The sequence below is a fragment of the Schistocerca gregaria genome, chromosome 1 (genome assembly GCF_023897955.1).
Source record: "Schistocerca gregaria isolate iqSchGreg1 chromosome 1, iqSchGreg1.2, whole genome shotgun sequence".
NCBI classification, from domain to species: Eukaryota; Metazoa; Arthropoda; class Insecta; order Orthoptera; family Acrididae; genus Schistocerca; species Schistocerca gregaria.
The window spans coordinates 489,044,482-489,071,262 of NC_064920.1; the positions used below are offsets into that span (position 1 = coordinate 489,044,482).

General features: G+C 41.2%; 1 protein-coding gene across 1 annotated transcript in view; it reads left to right on the forward strand.

Moving 5' to 3' along the window:
• Window positions 1-26,781, forward strand: part of LOC126270221 (uncharacterized) — a 70,111-nt gene that overhangs the window by 38,714 nt on the left and 4,616 nt on the right. Inside the window, exon 4 of the mRNA XM_049974058.1 lies at window positions 9,605-9,684. Within this exon, the coding sequence (XP_049830015.1) occupies window positions 9,605-9,684 (80 nt within the window). The remainder of the gene's footprint in view (window positions 1-9,604; window positions 9,685-26,781) is intronic.

The following is a 26,781-nucleotide window of genomic DNA, read 5'->3' on the forward strand; positions in this document are numbered from 1 at the left end:
CAACGATTATTTCGAGACTGGAGATTGCCCACGACAGTCAATCAAATGAGGATTCTCAGTCCCCAAATGCGCCAATTTTGCTTATTGACGAACTCATCCAAATGAAAGTGGGCTTCGTCGGTAAACCAAACAATACTGCGTATACTAATTGCCGTCATGCACGACGGCCAACCGTGCAGTTCGAACGTCCTAACGCAAACCTTTCAGCCGTTATGACGATTTTGTTTCATGTGGTTCAATAATTGTCAACCTGTAAGGTTTTTTTTACTACTGGAATCCCGTCAGCATTTGGGCTCTCACAACTCTACGTCGAATTTTCTGGTGGGTTTGGAAGACACGTTAGTGAGGGTTGTTTGCTGTACCTACGCCACTAAACATGTACTCCAATGAATATTTGTAAACTGTTAACAACCTTTGAATTGTTGTGGAGCAGACAGCAGCCACTTAGGTTGTCCCTGTTGAGGATGGCTAATGGAAAAATATCTGATATTTGTAATGTGTTATGGATGTTGGTAGTGAGAGATGAATTACTCAATAACGTTGGTATGCGTTTCAGTATTACTAAATTTTATTATAATAGCCTTTTTCTTGTCACTCACAAATGGCTCGTTCCCAAGAAGCTTTCACATACTTGGTGCCTCTGGTCAGGTTCAACAGATCCAACAAATAACTTGAGTTTTAATGCAAGCTATGAGTTTCGACCTATACCAGGCTGCTAATTTATAGTTCAGGACCTCTGCTTCTCTATGGCGTATTTTATAGACCTTTCTCCACGTCCCTGTTTCTAGCTGTCTTCTCTTCCATCGATTGGTATTAACGGGTAGTCGTTTTCAACTCCTTTCTTTGTCTTCGTGTTCTACAGTTCTGACATAGCCGTTATGACCCTAGTTGGTTTTGCTTCCTACAACAAAACAAAACAAAAAACATGCTCTAACTCCGACTGACTAGTTCCAGTTTGCTACCAACTAATGATAACAACTTCTAAAAGATGTCAGAAATAGTGTATTTGGCATAGGATTTGCGGTACATAATAAAATAACGGTCACTGTCGTGACACTATAAAATGTCAATGGTACGATATGCTACATCAGAATCAAATGTAAATATTGAAACATTTCATTAGTAAGTGTCCATGCCCCAAAAGAGGACGAAGCGGAAGATATAAAACACGCATTCTATGAGGAGGAAGATATAAAACACACATTCTATGAGGAAGAAGATATAAAACACGCATTCTATGACGCCTTCGACCAGATGTTCTCCATGTTACCACAGTGTGACATCAAAACTGTGCTGGAAGACTTAATTGCTAAAATAGGACAAGACTACCGATGTCAGTCATATATAGGCATGTTCGGCTAGCACAGTGAATCAAACGATGATGGTATAAGGCTCAACTACTTCGCCACAGACAAAAACATGAATATAGTGAGTACATCATTTCCCCGTAATATGGACCTCACCAGATGAGCTAGCTAGGAACCATGTGTTGACAGAGAAAAAACATAAAAAGGGAGCAACAGTTGTTAGGACAATTGGAGGGGCTTAGGTAGGGTCAGACCATTCTCTTTTTCTAATGAAGATGAAACAAAAATTTCCAAAACAACCATGTAAGAACAACAGAGACAGAAGAACCCAAGGAGTAGATGCGAGATAGGCTAAAAGAAGATTAGGTGAATAAATAGTTTAAGATTAAGCTTAGAAGTAGATTCACAGAATTAGATAACGAAAGCAACAGGAAAGAAGGTGAAGATGTCAATACAAAATGGCACAAGAACACTTATAAAGGAGACAGCACAAGAACTACTAGAGCATAACAATAATAGGAATATCAAAGGCAAACCAAAACCGGTTCAGGACGGGAGGACAGCCAGACAGGCGATGATGAACAATAACAAATATGAAAATCAAATAAAGTCACGAGAGAAATGAAGAGAACAATCAAAAGAGAAAAAAGTCATTCATAAACAGGGCTTATCAAAGAGACAAAATGTTGACAAAGAAATTTAGAGGGAAACCTCTATCACGTACGTGCTATGAAATAACGTCAAGAATTTTACTGAAAAGGCTCAGCCCATATATTGAATAAGTATTAGACACAGAACAAACGGGGTTCAAAAATGGTAAATCAACAATCGACCAAATATTCATATTAAGATAAATACTGTATACGAGCTGGAAGCACAATCAGAATACTTTCTGTATTTTTGCTGTCTTCAACAAAGCATATTATAGCAGAGTGATTGTAGCGCATGATAGCAGAATGTGGGATACCGGACAAGCTGATAAAGCTAAGTAAAATGTATGTCATTGACTCAAAGTATAGAGTGAAAGCACAGGGGGAGTTCTCAGAAATATTTGCTAAAAACAGGAATGGAACACTGAGACATTGGCACCCTACAACACTCTGAGGAGAGTAAGATAAGAATGTGCTTCAGTCACCATGGGGAAAAAGATAAATGTCCTGACTTTCACGGATGATATTGTGGCGATAGAAAAGAGCATGAAAGACGGGAGAACATGGGAATTTACTGATGGAGGAAGCTAAGAAAGTATGTCTAAGTACAAATGAATGCTCATGATAATAGGAAGTAGAGCTCACTTAGGACCAAATCATCTAACAATCAGAAACCTAACAATACAGAAAATAGACATGAACCAACAAAACCTTGTAGGACAAGAGGTTGTAACGAGAATTAAAGCCGGTGGAAGATGTCTAGGAGCTGTACTTAACATCATAAGATATAAGTTACTATTCAGGCTTGCAAAGATAAGAATATCTCAGGCCAATAGTGTGCTGTGCAAGGGAGACATGGGCCCTGAAAAATAATGAGAGATGAAACTCATAATAAAGTAACGAGAAAAATGTATGGACAAGTGAAACAAAATGAGAAGCGAATAATGAGGAAAAACAGAAAAAATAGACAATTATACACACTACCTGATAAAGTAACGATGTGAAAACTAGAAGATTCAGGTGGTGAGGACATGAGAGGAGGAGAGGGAAGAACACGGTAATAACGACAGTAATAGATGGAGAAACCGAGGGAAAGAGACCGCTAGGACGGCCGAGATCGAGATGGAAGGATAATACCATGTGAGACATGCGGATACTCGGTTTTGAAGATGAAAAAGCAGCTAACTGGAAGGTGTGGAAGGCTGGACTGTGTGAGGCCAAGGACCAGCTGCAGTTAGTGTGGCCAGTGTAAGTAAGTAAGTAAGTATAATATATTATCAACAGAGATTTGATAGCCCAACAACATTAGTTGTTTTGTAAGCAGTTTATTTCTGTTGGTGTCAACAAATTGTTTAATCATTTGGGACTTTGGTACCGGCTGACATCACGACGAATGAAGAACCTTGATCCTTTGTGTTCTGAGTATTGTTTCCCGACGGATGCTAGGTAGAAGTTAGTCAGCTAAATAGAGCAGTTTCTTTAGTGATGCGGCAATAAGACTTGTTTCCCTGTAACCCCCTTCTATTATTTTGGCGTGGCTGAATATATTTTGCACTGGGCATGTGTTATCAGCTCTAGTGTAACATAGACTTAGATAGCGCCGATATATTCAGTAGTTAATTTTTTACCTATGTATAGCCTATTTTACAATTAAATTTGACATGCCAGTCGAAACACCTTTTAAAAATTAAAACTTAGCAACATAACATAATTAAAAGTTAATAAATTCAAATAAACAGAACTTTAAACACGTAAATTTCTGGATTTGACATGATTTAGACACTGTGTACAATGCTCTTTTACATATTAATACATGTAAACATGTTCTCTGATAATGCCAAAAGCACTCTTATACAACTGATTCTTCTCTCATCATTAGTTACTATGTACACTGCATCCACAACCTTTCAGCTCATATCAGAACTACGATGATGATCTGGCCATTGCATTGTATTCTTTGCATTTTCACATCAGCCTGTCTGGAAAAATCTAAATCAGTATTCCTCCATACAAAATAATGGTTAGGTCAGGTTTGTATTAGCCATAATTTTCCAGTTACATGTACCACTCTATGAAACTATATTGAAGAACTACAGACATGTTAATTTATTCAAGTGTTTTATATTTTAGCAACACTTACAGTGTGTTATTTAAGTAATTATTTGCTGCATGTTACATATTATTTACCAGCATCTGAAAATTTTTAGGTTACAGCCATCATCTTACTCTCCTTGGTCAATTTATTTCACCATTTGATTTCATGATATGAAAAACTGTTTTACGTTTTCGTTTATTGTTTCTTGGTAAATATAAGTGTTACTGTTGTATGATCGTAGACAGAACTGTCTATGCCATTATTAGCAATATCTTTAGTAAAGTTCTTAATGGTTTGGTAGATATTTAACAATGTGTAGAGGCATTCCTAACATTTCAAGCATAATTTTTAGAATGAGTCATGTTTTGATTATTGGTTATTATTCCTATGGCCTAAATTTGTTGTTTTAAAATTGGGTACACTTTTTGTGAATTTGATATCGAAACTTCGTTTCCATTGCTAAAGACTGTTATAGAGAAGTGTGACTGCTATAAGTCATGTGCTTTACAAAATATTGATATGGGTGTATTACTTCCTGTTATTAATGCAAGTATCTTTCTGTACTCATTCAGTGTCAATCATCAATTAACATTCGTCTCTGAAAATCTTATGTTTCTTATAATATGTATAAAATTATTGTCTACATTTATCTAGAGTGCATTATTTCCCCCTTTAGGCCATAATTTATTATCTAATTTTATGTTCAATGTTAGTTTGCTACAATAAATAATTTGTAAAATTAATGCAATGATGGCATTACCACCCACAGAGTATGAAACCTGTCAAACTACAAAAAATTAAAAAATCAGAAGGCCTAGATAACAAAACAGTTAAAAATCAGAAGGTCTAGATAAAGTACCAAACTGTGTGCTAAAACAGTGCATACACAACACTGAAGCACCCCTAACAAACATAATAAAGGAGTCATTCCCATCAAGGAACTGTCATTGATATTTAAAACAGGCAAGGATTATACCTTTATTAAATAAATGTAATGAAGACGACACAGTAAACCACTTTCGTTCTCATAAATATTACAATCAGTGACCATAGTTTGAATTCCAAAGTGGTAGAAGTTCAGAATGAGCCAGAGTAGAATTACTAAAAGTGGTCCTAGCTGCTTTGTGCCACATTACACTGAACAACAAATTTGAAGCAAAAGTGTGTAAATTGCATGATTTTGAGTTAGTTGTGTTTATTTCAGTATAAAAGATACAAAATCATTATCTTCATAAATATACAGCTCCAGTTTCTTAAAAAAAGTAATCTACATTTTTGTATAAATAACTCACTAACTAAATATGAATTTATGTTCCAAGATTCAGCACAACAAATCTTAAGTGAATAATTACTTGAATTATGTTATGTGTTATGCACTGATAAATTTCAGTGCAACCTGGAAGTACCAAAGTAAAGTATTAAGAAAAAATGAAGATAATATTACATGAACGAAAACACTTTGTAAGTCTAATTTGTACCAGAACTATGTAATGCACGAAAGAAAATATATAAATTAACTGGTCACAAAAGTATATAAATGATGACAAATGTTAAACGTCCATATGTACAGTATATACAATTACATATTTTGTTCAGAGATAAATTCAGAAGATGACTGTTTTCGCTTGGCTTGACGTTTATAGACATACGCGGGAACATCAAATGGTTCAAATCGCTCGAAGCACTACGGGACTTAACATCTGAGGTCATCAGTACTCTAGACTTTGAACTACTTAAACCTAACTACCCTAAAGACAACACACACGTCCATGCCCGAAGCAGTATGCGAACCTGCGACCGTAGCAGCAGCGCAGTTCTGGACTGAAGCACCTAGTACCACTCGGCCACAACGGGCAATTTCTCAGTTACACTGTATTGTTTCTTCATTGACGATATGCAACTTCACGTAAGGGACAATCTGCAGTGTTGCCATATTTAGTTGGAGTAATGTATCTCTCCAGGAACATTCCGTATGCCGCCCTTTTTCAATAGACGATACCAGATCGGGGAATTACTGCGTACCACAAGCATATTCTTAGATCTGCACAGCGCGTATGATAATGTGGACGATAAGATTCTACTAAATATGATAGAGTAATTAGGAATAAATATAGAACTGAAAACAATATCTTCAATGAAGAAATAAAATTATACAACAAATTGGCTCAGGAGATTAATGAGGTTACTCGAACAATTTTTTTAAAACACTACCTGTTAAGAAATACATTACATGCACTGAAAGATTACTTAGTTAACATACTGTATAGGTCTGGTAAAAAATGAAATACAAGTGAGTAATAACCAACTCTTTAACTCCACAATACATTTTTTCACTATAATTTTTTCTTTCTTCTGGAAAATCTTACACTAAGTTCTGTAATGGATAGTACTAACATCTTATCCTCTTTCTAAGCTCAACCTCCCCCTCACTACGAAAGAATGTTTGTTCTATTTGTCCAGAAAACTAATGGAAAGTTGCGGTGCACTAAATGGAAAACAGTCATCATTTTTATATCATTTTTATTGTCCTGATGTCAGCTAACAATCTTTTATATGTGTGCAGTGCTTGATAACGAGAAACGAATGAAAACTGTACCATAAACTTTTTTTGCATTAAGAAATGTGGATTTACGATCTGGCTGTTTGCATTGTGTAATAGACAGAAAGGTCATCACGGACGTCACTGAATTTCTGGCCAAAAATCTCAAATGTCTCAGCTTGAGCAGGTGGCTTTGCGACAGTCACTAGAAGTAGTTCTCCATTCTTGCTGCAGATGCTGCCAGCTACTTCTTCTCATAAAAATCCTTAAGTTGTATGAATGATCTTCCTCATTAATTTTGGGAACCCACTTGCGTTAGCTGTCAATGTCATTCGTGTCAGTGAAAAATAAGCGTACGTCATTGTGGGCCGGGAGTCCCCCATTCGGGGAAGTTCGGCCGCAGAGGGCAAGCATTTATTGCATTCGATGCGACATTGGGCGACTTGCGCGTCGGAGATGGGGATGAAATGATGAGGACAACACAACACCAAGTCCCTGAGCGGAAATAAATCTCCTGCCCTAGCCAGGAATCGAACCCATGCTCCGTAGGGTGGCATTCCGCGCGCTGACCACTCAGCTAACGGGGGCGGACATTCGTGTCTGTAATTTTTAAGCAGTGATATTGCTTTTGTTGTACAATTTCCGTTCTGCTTTCTACGCGTTGCTCTATAATTCTTACTTATCGGTATTTTCCTATCATCAATCTATATGAGTACACATTCCTTGCAGAAATGAATGCCTCAGATCTTTTTTCTTAATGTTTCGACAGCGTTATACATAGGTGTGCAAAAAACTTTCAATGTCATCTGTGGTAACTGAGTCAAAATAACGATTGGCCAATCGCTTGATAATGCTGTAGCAGCATGGTATATTCATACATTCATATACTTGGCATTAGAACTGCTGTGCTAAATTTGGTCCAATATTAATTTCGTCTAAGGCAAATATATATTTGCCGTTTTAAAACGTTTATACGTGGCCCCTTCGTGAATCAGGATCAATGTGTCGGACGTTCTGTTAAGTTCAAACGGTTTGCTTCATATTGACAGTCCGCTTGAACTATGAGTATCTCAGATATGGATCTTTTAATTAATGAAAAAACTCATAATTGTGTAATACAGTCCAGATTGCTGCTGTAGCAGTTTAATGATGTATTTATTATGGTGGATACACTTCGGCTAGATTGCCATCTTCAGACCTTCTGTGGAAGTTACATAACGTATCGAGCAGATATCTTCAACCCTGCGGGCCCACTAGATCGTAAAAACTCATTATGACTCCACCACAAGTCTTGACAACTTTTATTACGTTTTTTCGGGCTCACTGCATGAGAACACTGCTCATTTAGTTTTAAAGTTTTTGCTTACAATGCTTCTTTTACACATAGTATTCCGCTCAAATATTAAGATTTGCCAGAAGCTGACAAGTGGTGTGAGAAAAAATCTCCTGTGACCTGTCCGTCGCAGCCGTACTCCTTAACAATGATGCAATTCCAAAACCTTTGAATCATACATTTTTCCCTTTCTTGAATCTCGAGCAAGACTAATTGTTCACCAACCAGCACAGAGTGAATCCCTCTAAAATCCCATAAAGATCATGCTATATGGAAACTGGTCTGTAGCATTTGGTTCATTGTCTGGAACGAAGCTGCTTTGGCCCTTGTTCTGCCCCACATTGTAGTTAGCTGACAAGGTGCACCGCAGATCATCAACATCTCCATCAACCAGTCAGTACCTCGCTCTGTCACCAATGTCTTTACAAGATAATATGGTAGGTGTCCATGTTAAAGCAGTGTCGGTCTGTGCAAGACAGCAACCACACCGATTGGCATCTGAAATCGTTGTTTGATTCCCAGATAAATGAGCTCCTTCACCCACACAATAGCCATAGCCGGCATACAAACAGTTTATCATGGAGAAATTACCACAACTTTTTTCAAAAAATATTACTATCATTTACTAACACGTCTCTGTCAACAATGATATCTGAACGAAAAATACATATAACTCGTTCTTCCGTCTGTCTGTGTGTCTTAGAGATCCGAAAGTAAAGAGCAAAACAACTGTGGTTTATTGCAACTTGTGACATATAATGTGTAATACATTGACATATTTTATAAGACTTCACGATGTTCCGGATTCTTAACCGAAATCCTTATATCTCCTAACACATCTGTTAGCTGAATAACCACATTTGAAGACGGCAATCAATAGCTCAAATCGATAAGGCGAACAGTCGGTTTTTAAGCGATCTTGGACGTAAAGAATGGTTGTATACAGTGGTTGACAGCTGTCCTAATTTCACTAATAAATTAGTTGCAGATATATTTCAATATCCTTAACGAAATGCACACTATTCCGTCAAAGTTAACAAGTTGTACTCATTAAACTGTGTTCTTGTACAGAAAATCTCGATATCGACCCTTGAGATGCCGAGTCCAAAGCTCACTATTTCCCTACTAATTTTACCTAATTTTACAGAGCAGCAAAAAGCTGATATTATTCAAGTACTTTCATCGCCTTTGTTAATGCTACTCGTTTTAGAAGACTAGTGTTTGGTTTTAGTTAGTTCTACTTAATATTTTCTTCTGAGATAGTCTGTTCCCTTGCTTTTATTTTCATATACTAATTAATGACCGCTAAAAACTATGCTAAGAGACAGATTTATGGAGTTTTTGTACCTCACTACACCATGTTGTAAAATGACACTATGACAATTTGAGGCATAACGATCTAATCAGAATTTGGTCACTTTTGGAACACAACAAGATGAGGAATTATTGAGCTTGGTTTCTTCTCAGTTTTATTATCGATTTCACGCTAAGGTTTAGGAACATGAAAATTGCACCCTTTATGGATAGCAGATGTGTCGGCAATAAGGCAGTCAAACCTTGATTTAAAAACTCCTTTTAGCTATTAAGACTCTGAACTCAACTAGTTTCTTTGTTTACTTTTTTACTGTAATCAGCAGTTGCGATGAATCAACGATGTTGTTTTTTTTTGTTTCCTGACAGCTGGGGATGCACCCTCCCTGACTTCAGTGACGTGGCCACGAAAGAAGATCTGGTGCCGTCGCAGCCATCCTCTTCATGAGGTACGGAAACACTTAACGGCTTCTGCCTCTCAAATTTCACAGGCCGTGTTACTGCGAATAACAGCTGCTGCTCGCAGAACACAAAGCTGGAAGCGCATACCACATTGTGTCTTATAGCAAAGTAGATTTTGTCGGCAAAACTAAACTATCACGAGTAAAAAAGCTCTGTTATTGTATTCACAAATTTGTACTACAAAGAAGCAACGCCATCCAGAGGGGCGAGTAAAAATGAGAACAATAAATACACAGATCAAGACTTGAGCCAGATGTACTGTCAACGTTAGTGGGTAAGGTTATTGGGCAAGTACTAAAGAACAACAAGGACAAATTTGGAAATGAAGATAAAGTTTAGGGAGACGAAGTATAAACTTTAAGGTTTTGCCCACGACATTTTAATTCTGTTAGATGACAAAGGACTTGGAAAATCAGTTGATCGGAATGAACGATCTCTTGAAAAGAGGTTATGACATGAATATTGACAAAAGTAAGACCAGGAACGTCGTCAAATTAAATCAGACACTGCTGAGTGAATTAGATTAGGTAAAAAGACACTAAAAGTAAGAGATGAGTTTTGTACTTGGACAGTAAAATAACTGCTGATGTCCGATGCAGAGAGAATATTAAATGCAGTCTGGAAATGGCGAAAAAATCGTTTCAGAAAAACGGAATTTCTTACCATCAAACGTAAATTTCAATGTCAGGAAATCTTTTCTTGAGTGTGTCCGTGTGGAACGCAAACAACAAACAGATCAGACAAGAAGAAAATAGAAGCTTTTGACATTTGGTGCTACAGAACAATACTAAAGACTCGACCGGTAGATCAACTAATGAATAGGCACTAAATCGAATTGAAGAGAAAAGGAAATTATGTCACAACTTAAGTAAAAGTAGGGACAGATTGGTAGAACACTTTCTGATGAGTGAGGGGTCGTCAGCTTGGTAGTGGAGGTAAGATAGAGGGTAAAAATTGTAGAACGAAGGCAAGTAGATACAAAAGTAGATACAAAGATTGCAGCAGTTTCGAAGATAACTGACTGTAGGTTCATACAGTATGATCTAGACAAAATTTCTAGTTGGTGTGATGAAAGGCAGCTGGCTCTTAATGTAGAAAAATGCAAGTTAATGCGGATGAGCAGGAAAAACAAACCTGTAATGTTCGGATACAGCAATAGTAGCGTCCTGATTGACACAGTCACGTCATTCAAGTGCCTGGGCGTAACGTTGCGAAGCGATATGGAATGGAACCGGCCTGTGAGGACTGTGATAGGGAAGGCGAATGGTGGACTTCCGTTTATTGGAAGAATTTTAGGAATATGTGGCTCATCTGTAAAAGAGACCGCATACAGGGCGCTTGTGCGACCTATTGTTGGTTAGTGCTCGAGTGTTTGGGATCTGCACCAGGTCGGACTGAAAATATCGAAGCAATTCAGAGGTGAGCTGCTAGATTTGTTGGCGGTAGGTTCGATCAGCATGCAAGTGTTACGGATGTGGTTCGGAAGCTCAAGTGTAAATCCCTGGAGGGAAGAAGACATTCATTTCGAAGGACACTACTGAGAAAGTTTAAAGAACAGGCGTTTGAAGCTGATTACAGAATGATCCTACTGCCAACAACATACATTTTGCTTAGGGACCACGAAGAGAAGATACTAGAAATTAGGGCACACACGGAGGCATATAGGTAGTCGTTCTTGCCTCGCTCTATCTGCGAGTGAAACAGGAAAGGAAACGTGTAGTTGTTGTACAGGGTAGCCTCCCCCACACACAGGACGGTGGCTTTCGAAGTATGTATGTAGATATAGATTTAGATGTAGATATTAAAGAGATGAAGAGTCTTGCACAGGGTAGTCTAGGGTGGAGAGCTGCATCAGACAAGTCTTTGCCTGAAGAAAAAGCGAAAGGAAAAACTAACACTGTTCACTCCATAAATAATTCTCCAAATCGCACGCATTTTCATCGAAGGATAACACAATGACATGCGCGACAACTATCCTCAAGCATATGTGATATCACACTATATGAAGTGCAATGAACAATGAACATTCACAAACGACTGTTACCAATTTGCTGACATGAATATTTGGTCAAGTGACTGAATAAATTTGGAAGAAATAGGAAGCCTCCCAAGCAGAAGCACTGGGTGAATTAACATGCTGTGGTATACTTAACAACTCGGGAAACGTCTGTAACTGTCACACTGCCGGTTGCAACCGCGCCTAGATAACAGACTAAAATTAATGCCAGCCGACGAGTGCGTCGCTTACTCGTGGAAAACATGCTCAGGGATTACCTTGTCACAGCGTGCGTTCCGCTCGCACAAAGACCTTGTTGCGACCCCAGCCGATATTGACAACGCCCGGTGGAATGAGAGAGGTAGCGAATAATTCCAGTGAGGTCTGTATGAAGTTGATGAGATTAGATCAACAAATGACGAATTTAAGCAGACTACTTTCATGCTTGCAGGAAAAAAAGACAACATACGAAACTTTACTCTGTCTGTTATTAGGCACTGGCTTCAGTTTTTCTCGGTATCCTTCGCGTGTCCTTTTTCAGCTGCATAACTCTTTTTCCATTTTCGTTCGTTATATATCGTATTTTAAATGTATGGTTCTGGTCAGATACGTTGAAATCGAGGATAAGTTAACCACAGTTCTGCGTTGCGTCCTTTGCTCTGATGTTCTTTGGATTTCAGCTATTAGACAACTACTCAGAAATCTCGTGTGCTTGAAAATATTTGCTAACGGAATGCCACTCTGCTACCAGAGATACACATTACTTCTGAGTCGAGTGTCGCCTTCATTAAAACGAGAACATTCTTAAACACAACAGCACTATATGTTACCTATCGTTTTCTGCTTGGAAACCGTCTCCGCATACTGTCAGTATACTACTCAGTGCAATGTCGCAACCGTTACCTCAGTGGTCTTGCATACGAAAAGGGAGGCGCTGCAATGAGAGAGATGCGTTACAACGAGCTGTGCTAGCAGAATTATAGCAAGGAGTGAGTAATATAGTTTTTAAATCTCTCCAAGTAAAACGACGTTCATGACTTATTCCGTTGCATGTTTGTTGTTAGTCACGAACCTGTTAAACACGTCCACTTACTTCCCTTCCTGGACGGCATAAGCACACCCTTTGTGGAAGTTGGTATTAAACATCAAAATCGTGAAATTTAGCGGAATATGAGATACAGTAAGTAGAAACTTTAAGTAAAGATTAAAAAAGAAAGGGTGCTAATATTTTACAAGACTGTTGTATTACCAGTTGGCGTATTTGTTGCTGAAACAAGAGTACCTGTTAGCAAGGGAAAAACAGAATGCAGGCTCCGGAAATGCGATTTGTTTCAGCAATTATTATTCGAAAAAAGTGTAATGTAAGGTTACGAAACAAATATAAATGTTATTTGCTCGTCATCTAGAACCTTAATAATAACCTACTGAATATCTGTGGACGTTGAGATCTCGTATACTAAGACTGACTGGTGAGCAATGCAGCACGGGCCTCCCCACATGTAGAAAAACCAATTGGAATGACCTACACTGTAGAAATTCTCAGGTTCGCAACAAATTGCAAGGTCTAATGCTTAAACTAGATGATGATCAAGCGTGGTTAACTTCCGTTTCAATTTGTGTTTTCAATTGTTCTAGGGCAATTTAGGTGATTGCTTCAGTAAGGCCCATCTGATTCTCAGGATCGTACAACACTGTTCAGTCCTTCTCAAATATAACTGTTGATGAGCCATTACAATTTTGTGTATTCCTTAATTGATATCGACATCCACATCTACGTGACTACTCTTCAACTGACACTTAAGTGTGTGGCAGAGAGTTAACATAACCACCTTTAGACTATTTCTCTACCGTTCCACACTACAATGTTGTGACCGTGTGAGACCCAACTCGCTTTATTTGTTCATGAGACCCAGAAAATATTAGATACAGGCTCCCAGGTAGATGCCATTTTCCTTGACTTCCTGAAGGCGTTCGGTAGAGTTCCGCACTGTCGCCTGATAAACAAAGTAAGAGCCTACGGAATATCAGACCAGCTGTGTGCCTGGATTGAAGAGTTTTTAGCAAACAGAACACAGCATGTTGTTCTCAAAGGAGAGACGTCTACAGACGTTAAAGTAACCTCTGGTGTGCCACAGGGGAGTTTTATGGGACCATTGCTTTTCACAATATATATAAATGACCTAGTAGATAGTGTCGGAAATTCCATGCTGCTTTTCGCGGATGATGCTGTAGTATACAGAGAAGTTGCAGCATTAGGAAATTGCAGCGAAATGCAGGAAGATCTGCAGCGGATAGGCACTTGGTGCAGGGAGTGGCAACTGACCCTTAACATAGACAAATGTAATGTATCGCGAATACATAGAAAGAAGGATCCTTTATTGTATGGTTATATGATAGAAGAACAAACGCCGGTAGCAGTTACTCCTGTAAAATATCTGGGAGTATGCGTACGGAACGATTTGAAGTGGAATTATCATATAAAATTAATTGTTGGTAAGGCGGGTGCCAGGATGAGATTCATTGGGAGAGTCCTTAAAAAATGTTGTGGACCAACAAAGGAGGTGGCTTACAAAACACTCGTTCGACCTATACTTGAGTATGGCTCATCAGTGTTGGATCCGTACCAGGTAGGGTTGACAGGGGAGATAGAGAAGATACAAAGAAGAACGGTTCGTTTCGTCACAGGGTTATTTGGTAAGCGTGATAGGGTTACGGAGATGTTTAGCAAACTCAAGTAGCAAACTCTGCAAGAGAGTCGCTCTGCATCGCGGTGTAGCTTTCTGTCCAGGTTTCGAGAGGGTGCGTTTCTGGATGAGGTATCGAATATATTGCTTCCCCCTACTTTTACCTCCCGAGGAGATCACGAATGCAAATTTAGAGAGACTCGAGCGCGCACGGAGGCTTTTCTGCAGTCGTTCTTCCCGAGAACCATACGCGAGTGGAACGGGAAAGGGATGTAATGACAGTTGCACGTAAAGTGCCCTCCGCCACACACCGTTGGGTGGCTTGCGGAGTATAAATGTAGATGTAGATATAGAATACCATGTGGGAAAAACGAATGCCTAAATCTTTCCATGCGAGCTCTGATGTCTCTTATTTTATTACAATAGTCATTGATTCCTATATTCGTGGGCATCAACAAAATACGAGTATTTTGCCATTCGGAGGCCAAAGTTGGTGATTGAAATTTCGTAAAAGAACATGTCGCAGCAAGGAAAGCCTTTGTTTTCATAATTGCCGTCCCAAGTCGCCTATCATATTCGTGACACTCCCTCTCCGATTCTGCGATAATGCAAAACGAGATGCCTTCTTTGAAACTTTTCCATGTCCGTCGTCAATGCTGTCAACTGAGGTTCCCATACCGTACAGCAGTAGTTCAGAAGAGTAGATCTATTACATCTTTTAAATGTTCTGCCATTAAAACACATACTTTATTTGCTTTCCCCATAGGATTTTCTATGTGTTGGTTCCAGTTTAAGTTGTTGGTAATTGTAATCCCTAAATATTTAATTGAAGAAGTAATATTTAAATTTGTTTGATACGTTGTGCAACCGAAATTTAACGGAATTTTTCAGTTCTCTTTTGGAAGATCTCAAATATTTTATATTCAGTGCCAGTTGTCACTTTTCGCACCATGTAAATATCTTACCTAAATCATGTTATTCTTTTCGACCTTTTGACGTCTTTACTAGACGCTGAACGAGTGTATCATATGCAAACAACGTAAAACAGGCTCCTTTGGGAACCCCAGATACACCAGGGCATGCAGAAAAGCAATGACTCCGAATTTTGTGTGTGAAAATTCTTAAGGCTTTTTAAATAAAACAGATGTTATTACTATTCTGCATCTTTATTCTTTTCTTATCTTACATATTTACACTGAAGCCCCAAAGCAATTGATATGGGAAAGCGTATTCACATACAGAGATATGTAAACAGGCAGAATATGGCGCTGCGGTCGGCAACGCCTACGTAAGAAAGCAAGTGTCTGACGTAGTTGTTAGATCGGTTACTGCTGCTACAATGGCAGGCTATCAAGGTTTAAGTGAGTTTGAACGTTTTGTTATAGTCGGCGCACGAGCGATGGGACACAGCATCTCCGAGGTAGCGATGAAATGGGGATTTTCCCGTACGACCATTTCACGAGTGTACCGTGAATATCAGCAATCCGGTAAAACATGAAATCTCCGACTTTGCTGCGGTGGGAAGATATCCCTACAAGAACGGTTCTGAGGACTGCAAGTGCAGATTTCAAAGCTGGCCATCAATAAGTGTCAGCGTGCGAACCATTCAACGAAACATCATCGATATGCGCTTTCGGAGCCAAAGACCCACTCGTGTATCCGTGATGACTGCACGACACAAAGTGGCAGACTCTGCAAGAGAGCACTCTGCATCGCGGTGTAGCTTTCTCTCCAGGTTTCGAGAGGGTGCGTTTCTGGATGAGGTATCGAATATATTACTTCCCCCTACTTATACCTCCAGAGGAGATCACGAATGTAAAATTAGAGAGGTTCGAGCGCGCACGGAGGCTTTCCGGCAGTCGTTCTTCCCGCGAACCATACGCGAGTGGAACGGGAAAGGGAGGTAATGACAGTGGCACGTAAAGCGCCCTCCGCCACACACCGTTTGGTGGCTTGCGGAGTATAACTGTAGATGTAGATGTAAATGTAGATGCAGAAAGCTGTGAACAAATCAGTGAGGATTTGCAGAAAATAAATGCGTGGTGTAATGACTGGCAGTTAACTCTCAATATTAGTAAGTGTAACCTACTGCGCATAACAAGGCGAAAATCCTCATTAATGTATGAGTACAAAATACATGATCAGTCCTTGGAAGCGGTAACATGAGTCAAGTATCTGGGTGTGACTATTCGAAATGATCTCAAATGTAATGATCAGTTTACACAAGTGACGGGTAAGGCGAACTCTAGATTGTGGTTTATTGGTAGAATCCTGAAGCGATGCAGTCCTTCAACAAAGGGATAGCTTACAATACGTTAATTCGTTCAATCTTAGAGTATTGTTCGTCTGTATGGGACCCTTACCAGTTGGGTCTGAATCAAGAAATTGAGAAGGTGCAAAAAAGAGCGGCAAGATTCGTGACAGGTACATTTAGCCATCGCGAGAGCGATACAAATCTCATAGAAAGTTTGGAGTGGGACACACTTGCAGATAGAAGACGCACTAAACAGAAGGGGCTGCTCACTAAATTCCGAAATACAATCTTCACTGAGGATATAGAGCGTATATTATTACCACCAACTTTCAAATTGCGTAATGTTCACCATTCAAAGATAAGGGAAATACGAGCTCGTACTGAGGCGTTCAGGCAGTCGTTTTTCCCTCTCGCGATCCGCGAGCTGAACAGAAGCCGGGGGGGGGGGGGGGGGGGGGGCGGGGGGGGGATATGTCTATATGACTATAGCGCAAATTGTGCCTCCGCCACACACCGCTTAGTGGCTAGCGGAGTATATATATGTAGATTGACGCTGGGCCCGTCTACGCCGACTTGGGCTGTTGATGACTGGAAACATGTTGCCTGGTCGGACGAGTCGGTTTCAAATTTTATCGAGTGCATGGACGTTTACGGCTATGAAGACAGCCTCATGAGCCCATGGACCCTTCGTGTCAGCAGGGGACTATTCAAACTGGTGGAGGCTCTGTAATGGTGTGGAGTGTGTGCATTTGGAGTGATATGGGACCCCTGATACGTCTACATACGACTCTGACAAATGACACGTACGTAAGCATCCTGTCTGATCATCTGCATCCATTCATGTCCATTGTGTATTGCGATGGACTTCGTCAATTCCAGCAGGACAATGTCACGCCCCAAATTTCCAGATTAGATACAGAACGTCTGCAGAAACTCTCTTCTGAATTTAAACACTTCCGCTGGCCACCAAAATCGTCAGACATGAATGTTATTGAGTACATATGGGATGCCTTTGAATATACTGTTCAGAAGAGATCTCCACCCCCTCGTACTCTTACGGATTTATGGACAGCCTCTTGCAGGATGCATAATGCGAATTCCCTCCAGCACTATTCATGGTTTCAATTCCCTCCAGCACTGCTTCAGACATTAGTCGAGTCCATGCCACGTCGTGTTGCGGTAGCTCTGGGTGATCGTGGGAGCCCTACACGATATTATGCAGGTGTACCAGTTTCTTTAGCTCTTCAGTGTATTTAGTCACCTTGGCGACGAACAAATTTCTCCCAACGAGAGACCGTGCTCGGCTGCAGAATGCTCGACTTCGTTGACGGAGCTACAAACTCACCTCTGCTTGCACCGCTTCATCACTATCCGAGTCAGGTCCTCGAAGTGTTCCTTACGTTTTGGAAACAGATGCAAATCGGATAGGGCCAAGCCGGAACTGGATTTACACACTGTCATGTCACACACTACAATTCGGAGCCCTCTAATGGCAGAGGGTTGCAAATATGTAGACATAAATAATAATAGTGCAGAATATTAATAACAGTAGTTTAATCTGAAAATCCTTAAGAGTTTTCAAGTGAAACGTTCGCAGGCATTACTTTTCAGTACGCCTTCGTAACTTCGGCTTCACTGATTACCCGTCAGTTACAGCGAACTGTGATATATCTGGCAGGAAAACATAAATCCTAGCGCACAGCTTAGACGATGCCACATAGGTTTACAGTCTCTCAAAAGCCTTTTAGTAATTTAGGGAGGTCGAGCGGTTCTAGGCACTTCAGGCCAGAACCGCGCGACTGATATGGTCGCAGGTTCGAATCCTGCCTCGGGCATGGATGTGTGTGATGTCCTTAGGTTGGTTATGTTTAAGTAGTTCTAAGTTCTGGGGGACTGATGACCTCAGATGTTAAGTCCCATAGTACTCAGAGCCATTTGAACCATTTAGTAATCTAGGAATATAGGATACACTGAAAAAGAAAATGTTATGTGAATGCATGGAAGCAAGGGAGATTAATGAATAACATCACGTCGACAACGCAGTCGTTAGAATCGAAGCATAAACTTCAGTGTGACAAGGATTGACAAGGCAATCGAACGTATAGTGCTCCAAGAAACAATATCGGTAATCACCTGAAGCGATTTAACAAACCAAGGAAAACCTACGTCAGCACAGAGGGATGAGCTTTGAACACTGATCTCTTGAGCATGAATCCAGTGTCTTGCGCATCACACGACGTCGCTAGGAGAGGGAATCAAATTGTAACAAATTCAAACCAACGCTGAAAGCTAGCTCGGTAATATTTCTGTCCATCGCTGGTGGAAATTTTTTCCAATCAACGCAAAATGCCGAGGGTTGTTACAGCAGACCACCGTCCGCATATAAAATCCGCTATTGATAATCGATACATTCGCGTCGAGGCCACGACGAAACGGGCGCACCGAATCAAATCATCTGCGAACGTATGGAAATTCTGTTTGCCTAACTGTATTACGGCAGACGCCTATATAAAGATTCCCGGTACAGGAATAGAAGAAGAGTAGTAACGAGATACGTATGGTATTCCTGTAATAACACCGTAATTTTTGCACACCAAAAAGGAGAAGACAGGCAGTAAAGGTAAGAACGCGATGGATGAAATTATAACCGTCGGAAATGGCCGATTTCGACTTCCCTTCAAAACAATCGGAACATAACGCCAGTCTATATTAGGACTGCGCCTTCATCATTGGGTTTTTGTTTATTAAAGACTGTAAAAATTGAACGTATCAGTGGGTTTTGTTTATTAAAGACTGTAAAAATTGAACGTATTTTATATTGTAGCTGATCTAGCAAAGTGAGAACTAAAGAAAGGTTTAATTCGTTTTTCTTCTTACTGTGATTTTACATTATATGGTTTTACAGGGCCATCTGTATCGTGTCCGGTGATAGTAGCTTGTCATCTGGAAATCAAATGATGTAAATGTGAATTTCATCGTCGAGTTAATACATCCCTTGATTTTTTAAAAAAACGCGATTTTGGTGTGGCAAACTGTTTTGCTTATGTGTTTGTTATGACTCGCGTTTTGTTGTGACTTATCCTTTTTCTTTCGAGTTCTGAGGGCACTGTACAGACGTATTAACGTACTCTGTGTAATTTCGTATTTACAAACGCCTTTTCATTTCACAAAAACGCGCTGTGTACTATGTTGTTGTGTTTCCTAATCCCGTCGGCTTTCTTTTATTGCCGAGAGAGTTTGGCACCTAATTTGAATTTTGTTTGCTTTTCCTGTCTCTTTCTGTGCATATGTGTGCCTGTGCGTGAATGAGCTGCAAAACCATAAAATGTACAATCACAGAAAGAAGAAAAATTAATAAAAACTTTCTTTAGGTCTCATTTTGTTAGATCAGTTACAACCTAAAATATGATCCATTTTTACAGTTTTCTATAAACAAAACCCACTGATGATGGCGCAGAGTTCCCAAAACATGTCTCAGTAAAAATAAAAAAATGATGTTTTTGCATAAAAGAAGGAACCTGTAAAACGGAAAATGCAGATAAAATACTTTCTGCACTATCCAATATTTCTCGGCGTTTAATATCCGTTGATAACGTGTACTTACTTCTGATTCTAAATGTGTAAGCTTTATTACAGAATCTTTAGTTGTGATGGATGTGCCCGCATCTCGTGGTCGTGCGGTAGCGTTCTCGCTTCCCACGCCCCGGTTCCCGGGTTCGATTCTCGGCGGGGTCAGGGATTTTCTCTGCCTCGTGATGGCTGGGTGTTGTGTGCTGTCCTTAGGTTAGTTGGGTTTAAGTAGTTCTACGTTCTAGGGGACTGATGACCATAGATGTTAAGTCCCATAGTGCTCAGAGCCATTTGAACCATTTTTTTTTTTTTTTTTTTTGTAATGGATGTAGTATTGTATTTATTTCTGACAGTGTATAATTGATTGTAATTATAATGTAAATATTGTAAATTGCTGGGTAATAGCGAAGGGAACTTTATTTAAGTATATCGATAGTAACCACGAAATGGCAATAACTGTGCTGTTATTTATCTTTGATTATGGAGAGTCTCTGTCGCGCTACGAGCAGAGAGGAAGCAGAGCAGCTTAGGAGTCATCTAAGAGTGCGAGAGTCTTTGTTAGTCGCTCCCACAGACGGGATGTGCGCACCTGATGCTTTAACCCGCGAGCATTGAAACCACGGTAGGAGTGTACAGGCAGAGGAAGCTGCAGTTCCAACTACTGCCTGTCCCATAACTATCCGTGGTTCTGGAGACGACTCGGAGTTCACAACCAACAGCGGCGGCTCAGCATAGTCGTCGGCCATATTCTTCTTCATCAGCACAGCTACAACATCGTAAGACAGTGCGGTGACGAGACAGAAGTAGCCTTGTAGAGGCATTACGCACTGACATTTCTTTCACAAAGTGAGACTAACCTGAATAATAACCAGCAATATTTAACACTTGTAGGTCAACTGTGTTGTCATTGACCTCAGACATTATTACTAAGCAGCATCCCTTTCCTTTCCATGCAATTACTGAATGTCTTAAAAATATGAAACTTGATTAACTATTTACTGCCAGTTTTGTTTGTTTGGAAATGACCAGTTTCAGTCTTAATTTTCTACCTCAGTAACTGTCCATTAACCTTCTGCTGTCACGCCAGTGACCATTTGCTTTGCCATTACCTTTCTTAACATTCTGGGATTCATTGCCTTAGCGGGTTAGCAATCTTTAGTTATCCTCTTTTTAACTAATCAGAATTTTTTTGTATTAAATACTATGTGGTACCCTTCTCCCTCCCTCCCTCCCTCTCCCCCCATCCCCTCCTCCACCGCTTGTTGTTTGTGAGCGACTGCACTATATTCCACCCATTTCAAAATTATCGTCAGTATTTAGATTAGGCTTAGAAAAGATTCTTCCTTCAGAAGGGTCTTTTGTACACTTTCCTCCTCCTAAACTGTATTATTTTCCATCGGGAGCGATAGCTTTACTCACTGTAATATTTCATTATGCATACGCGATCACGGTCTACTCTATAGCAATCCTGTAGGTCGATTAGGAAGGTGTGGGGGTGGGGGGGGGGGGGGGTACCAACCTACATCCAGTAATATATCAGCATCAGCATCAGCTGTGGGGTATGGTTTTGGCCCATAGATTTCAACTTGTGAAACAAGCTACATTAGAATATTTCAACGAGGAGTATTATTAACAGGCACCTAGTGCACTGTCCCGAACTACGCATTGTTAGTAATTCTAGGATTATGCCTATCGGACTTGAAAATCAGGAAAAGGGAAGTCCTTTATCAGTTAAAGAAACGCAGTCAAATGGAGATACGAAGGGTACTTGAAACTGAGGCCAGTACTTGGAACTGAGTTAATACAAGATCGCATATTACAACACTGGTAAAATGAATGAGACACTTCAGGCGCAGTCAGGAGAACATACAAATTTCTCCCTAAAGTCAGGGAGAGACTAGAAGTGAGGTTTTATCCCCCCGTCGAGTGGGCTGATACACTATCTGACCAATCATGGCCGATACGCGACGCAACTGTACAAAATCAAAAGAAGATGAATGACAGTTTCGCCTGTGGCAATCTGGACAATCCAGTGCACGCCTTATGGGACAGCGCACTTTTTGAAAATGCAGCGGGTAAAAGGTTGTCACTTATTAAAGTTGCTGGACCCCAAAGCAGTACTGGGGAAGGAGTCAGCCCTTCGCACCCAGGACGACACTGCAACGGCGTCATGCAGGAAGGCCAAGGAAGCCCTAGGTATTCAACCACACACCAGCATGCTGCCATCCCCGCTAGATAACATTACAGATGACGAGAAGACAACTGAGGTTGGCGACAATTGAATAAAATGATTTTTCAGGAACACAAATGGTGCTGGTGCAAGTGATCATGAATGTATGGATTCTAAGACGTTACTGAATCGTCGGATCGCTTGTTGTAGTGAAACGCTGCCTGCATGCTGCCCCATGACCAAGGAATCCAGCAGACAATACCTGTTGACTGGGGTTCCAGAGCGGAAACAACCATCTACAGTTTAGAGGCAACCTAATAAATTAACAGAAACAGAACAGCGTCTATAATACTAGCAAAAGTATTAGTAACCAGTTGGGTAATTAATAATTGGGGTGTCAACTGCAGTTTTGTATTATTAGAAAGTAGATGTATAGCATTTTTGTAGTATTAGCATTTGATTAAATAAATACCAGCAATACTATATTAATATACACGTTTATTTTATACCGCAAAATGTGGATTATACAGCGTATGTTAGCTTCCTAGATAATATGCTGTAATCGTGAAGAATGAAAGTATTAAAAAGAAATTTAAAAAATACACGGGCACAGGGCGGGGAACACGCTGTCCTCCATCAAATTTCAGAAGAATTGTATCCCAGATAATGCTTTTAAGTCTATGTTTTATAAAGCACATAATTTAAGTTGTAATTTGCACTGGTGGCTCGATAAAGTGGCCGCTTTCCGGTATTCCCTGAATGTGCTCTAAAGACTCGATTATCCAGTGAAGACACTCTATTTTATTTCGAATTAAGTATAGTATTGAAGTTACTGGAACAGATGGTAGCAACAGTGAAACCAATTCATTATCTGCTCCCACAACTATCTGTAGTATGTACCCAGCAGATAAACAAGTTCAGACGATCCAAGATATCCTTCAGCGCCGGCCGCGGTGGTCAAGCGGTTCTAGGCGCTTCAGTCCGGAACCGCGTGACTGCTACGGTCGCAGGTTCGAATCCTGCCTCGGGCATGGATGTGTTCTAGGGGACTGATGACCTCAGATGTTAAGTCCCATAGTGCTCAGAGCTACACTCCTGGAAATTGAAATAAGAACACCGTGAATTCATTGTCCCAGGAAGGGGAAACTTTATTGACACATTCCTGGGGTCAGATACATCACATGATCACACTGACAGAACCACAGGCACATAGACACAGGCAACAGAGCATGCACAATGTCGGCACTAGTACAGCAGCAATGCAGGCTGCTATTCTCCCATGGAGACGATCGTAGGGATGCTGGATGTAGTACTGTGGAACGGCTTACCATGCCATTTCCACCTGGCGCCTCAGTTGGACCAGCGTTCGTGCTGGACGTGCACACCGCGTGAGACGACGCTTCATCCAGTCCCAAACATGCTCAATGGGGGACAGATCCGGAGATCTTGCTGGCCAGGGTAGTTGACTTAAACCTTCTGGAGCACGTTGGGTGGCACGGGATACATGCGGACGTGCATTGTCCTGTTGGAACAGCAAGTTCCCTTGCCGGTCTAGGAATGGTAGAACGATGGGTTCGATGACGGTTTGGATGTACCGTGCACTATTCAGTGTCCCCTCGACGGTCACCAGAGGTGTACGGCCAGTGTAGGAGATCGCTCCCTACACCATGATGCCGGGTGTTGGCCTTGTGTGCCTCGGTCGTATGCAGTCCTGATTGTGGCGCTCACCTGCACGGCGCCAAACACGCATACGACCATCATTGGCACCAAGGCAGAAGCGACTCTCATCGCTGAAGACGACACGTCTCCATTCGTCCCTCCAATCACGCCTGTCGCGACACCACTGGAGACGGGCTGCACGATGTTGGGGCGTGAGCGGAAGACGGCCTAACGGTGTGCGGGACCGTAGCCCAGCTTCATGGAGACGGTTGCGAATGGTCCTCGCCGATACCCCAGGAGCAACAGTGTCCCTAATTTGCTGGGAAGTGGTGGTGCGGTCCCCTACGGCACTGCGTAGGATCCTACGGTCTTGGCGTGCATCCGTGCGTCGCTGCGGTCCGGTCCCAGCTCGACGGGCAAGTGCACCTTCCGCCGACCACTGGCGACAACATCGATGTACTGTGGAGACCTCACGCCCCACGTGTTGAGCAATTCGGCGGTACGTCGACCCGGCCTCCCGCATGCCCACTATACGCCCTCGCTCAAAGTCCGTCAACTGCAGATACGGTTCACGTCCACGCTGTCGCGACATGCTACCAGTGTTAAAGACTGCGATGGAGCTCCATATGCCACGGCAAACTGGCTGACACTGACGGCGGCGGTGCACAAATGCTGCGCAGCTAGCGCCATTCGACGGCCAACACCGCGGTTCCTGGTGTGTCCGCTGTGCCGTGCGTATGATCATTGCTTGTACAGCCCTCTCGCAGTGTCCGGAGCAAGTATGGTGTGTCTGACACACCGGTGACAATGTGTTCTTTTTTCCATTTCCAGGAGTGTATATCCTTCACCGTCTTTAGATGCTTGCAAGGAGACGTGTTCCTCTAGGCTCTAGGCTACGTGCGCATTCAGAGAAATGAGGTCACAGATAAAGCAGCAGAAGGTGAATGCATGCTAGACACTTGGGCCCAACGTGACGTACCCTTATGTACCGTCGCTTCGCTGTCTCAGTGATAAGAAGAGTGACTGGAATTAAGGGACAACAGGTGCGGTCGATCGGGTCATAACCCTGCTGTGACGTCCCTCCTCCTGAACATAGAGACGACATGTTTGATTTTAATGCTTTTCCGGATAAGGCACTGGACTATGACTCACAGTTTCCTCCTCCGGTGAGAGTATGTACCTATGACTGGTGATCGTGGCGTCCAGATTTCTGCACACCACGTTTTACATAAATTCCTTTTACACTGCTATTAGTGTGCTGGAGACAGTTTTCCAGCTGATGTGTCCTCTATTTCCACTGACGATGCAACTACTATGGTACCGCATTTAAGGCTCTGTGCTCTGGCTAACCTACGAACATCTAAAGCGATAGAATATTGAGGTGTATTCCCAGGCTCGCTGATCCATTTTTATGTAGATAATCAGCCGAACACAGTTTCTTGACTCATTGTATAGCTGAATTTTGCTTCTGTGATTGCAGGTTACCAATTCTTTTTTTCAAATGTTGAAACGCACAGTCATAAATGTGTGTGAAATCTTATGGGACTTAACTGCTAAGGTCATCAGTCCCTAAGGGTATACACTACTTAACCTAAATTATCCTAAGGACAAACACACACGCCCATGACCAAGGGAGGACTCGAACCTCCGCCGGGACTAGCCGCACAGCCCATGACTGCACCGCCTGAGACCGCTCGGCTAATCCAGCGTGGCCACAGTCCTAAGTTTTGTGTGGAAAAGCAAGAATATTTCTGTGAATTGGAGAGTGGCCTGGGAGTGAGCAGGCCTTTAAGGAGGAGTTCACAGTATGTTTCAGAATTTTATGAATTTTAATCGCATTCACCTCAAAATATTTTAGTAAGTGCAGTCACGTTGTCGACAACAATACCATCAAATTTCACTGTGTCGGATTTTGAGGTAGTTCATGGTCCTTCACTGTTGGAAGATGAACGGAACTCCTTCCATCCAGGCGAAGAACACCACTTGTTCACATATATAGGTCCTACTTTGATTAACAGAGTTTTACATTAGATGATTTGCACAAAAACGGCGAGAAAAAATTAGTGTGCTAGAACGTCATAGAAGTATCTACTCCAAGAGCATATGGCTTCAGACCATATTTGAAGCGAGCAGTGTCTGAAGAACGGAGTAGCCAAAGTAACTGTTGACACTGTTTCTAGGATACTGTCAATCGATGGTTCTTATTACGAAACCTGCGGGACTTGTAAAACAGGGAGTAGGCATCAAGGCATAATTTCACCTACTTATCTGATAGCCTGCAGTCATCCCATCTGCGAATATATGAAATACGTGTATGAACTGGACGAAAGAATATGCCATCCAAAATAACCTATTTGTAATCCGATAACTGTGGAGGACTGGGAAAACGTATTAGTTATCTTCAAACTCATCAAACTAAACTGACAGATCGTCCAAGGAGTCGGGACGTTATTCCCCATATCATTATAAAACCATTCCGTGTTTCGAGTTTATAGTAGCAATAGTGACTGATTCTTACCTATGTGATCTCCATTCGCAACAAAAAGTCCTGAGTATAAACGGTTTCTCTGTTTGATAATTTCCGTACAAGAGAGTATAGAGCACGAAACTCTACGAAGTGACCAAAGCGGAATGCGCCATGTCGCTAACATCAAACAGAACATAAGCTAATAGCAAGACTTCAACTTTAATATTACACTTATTTTACCTGTTCTTATACACATATTTGCTACAAAAATCAATAGTGAATAG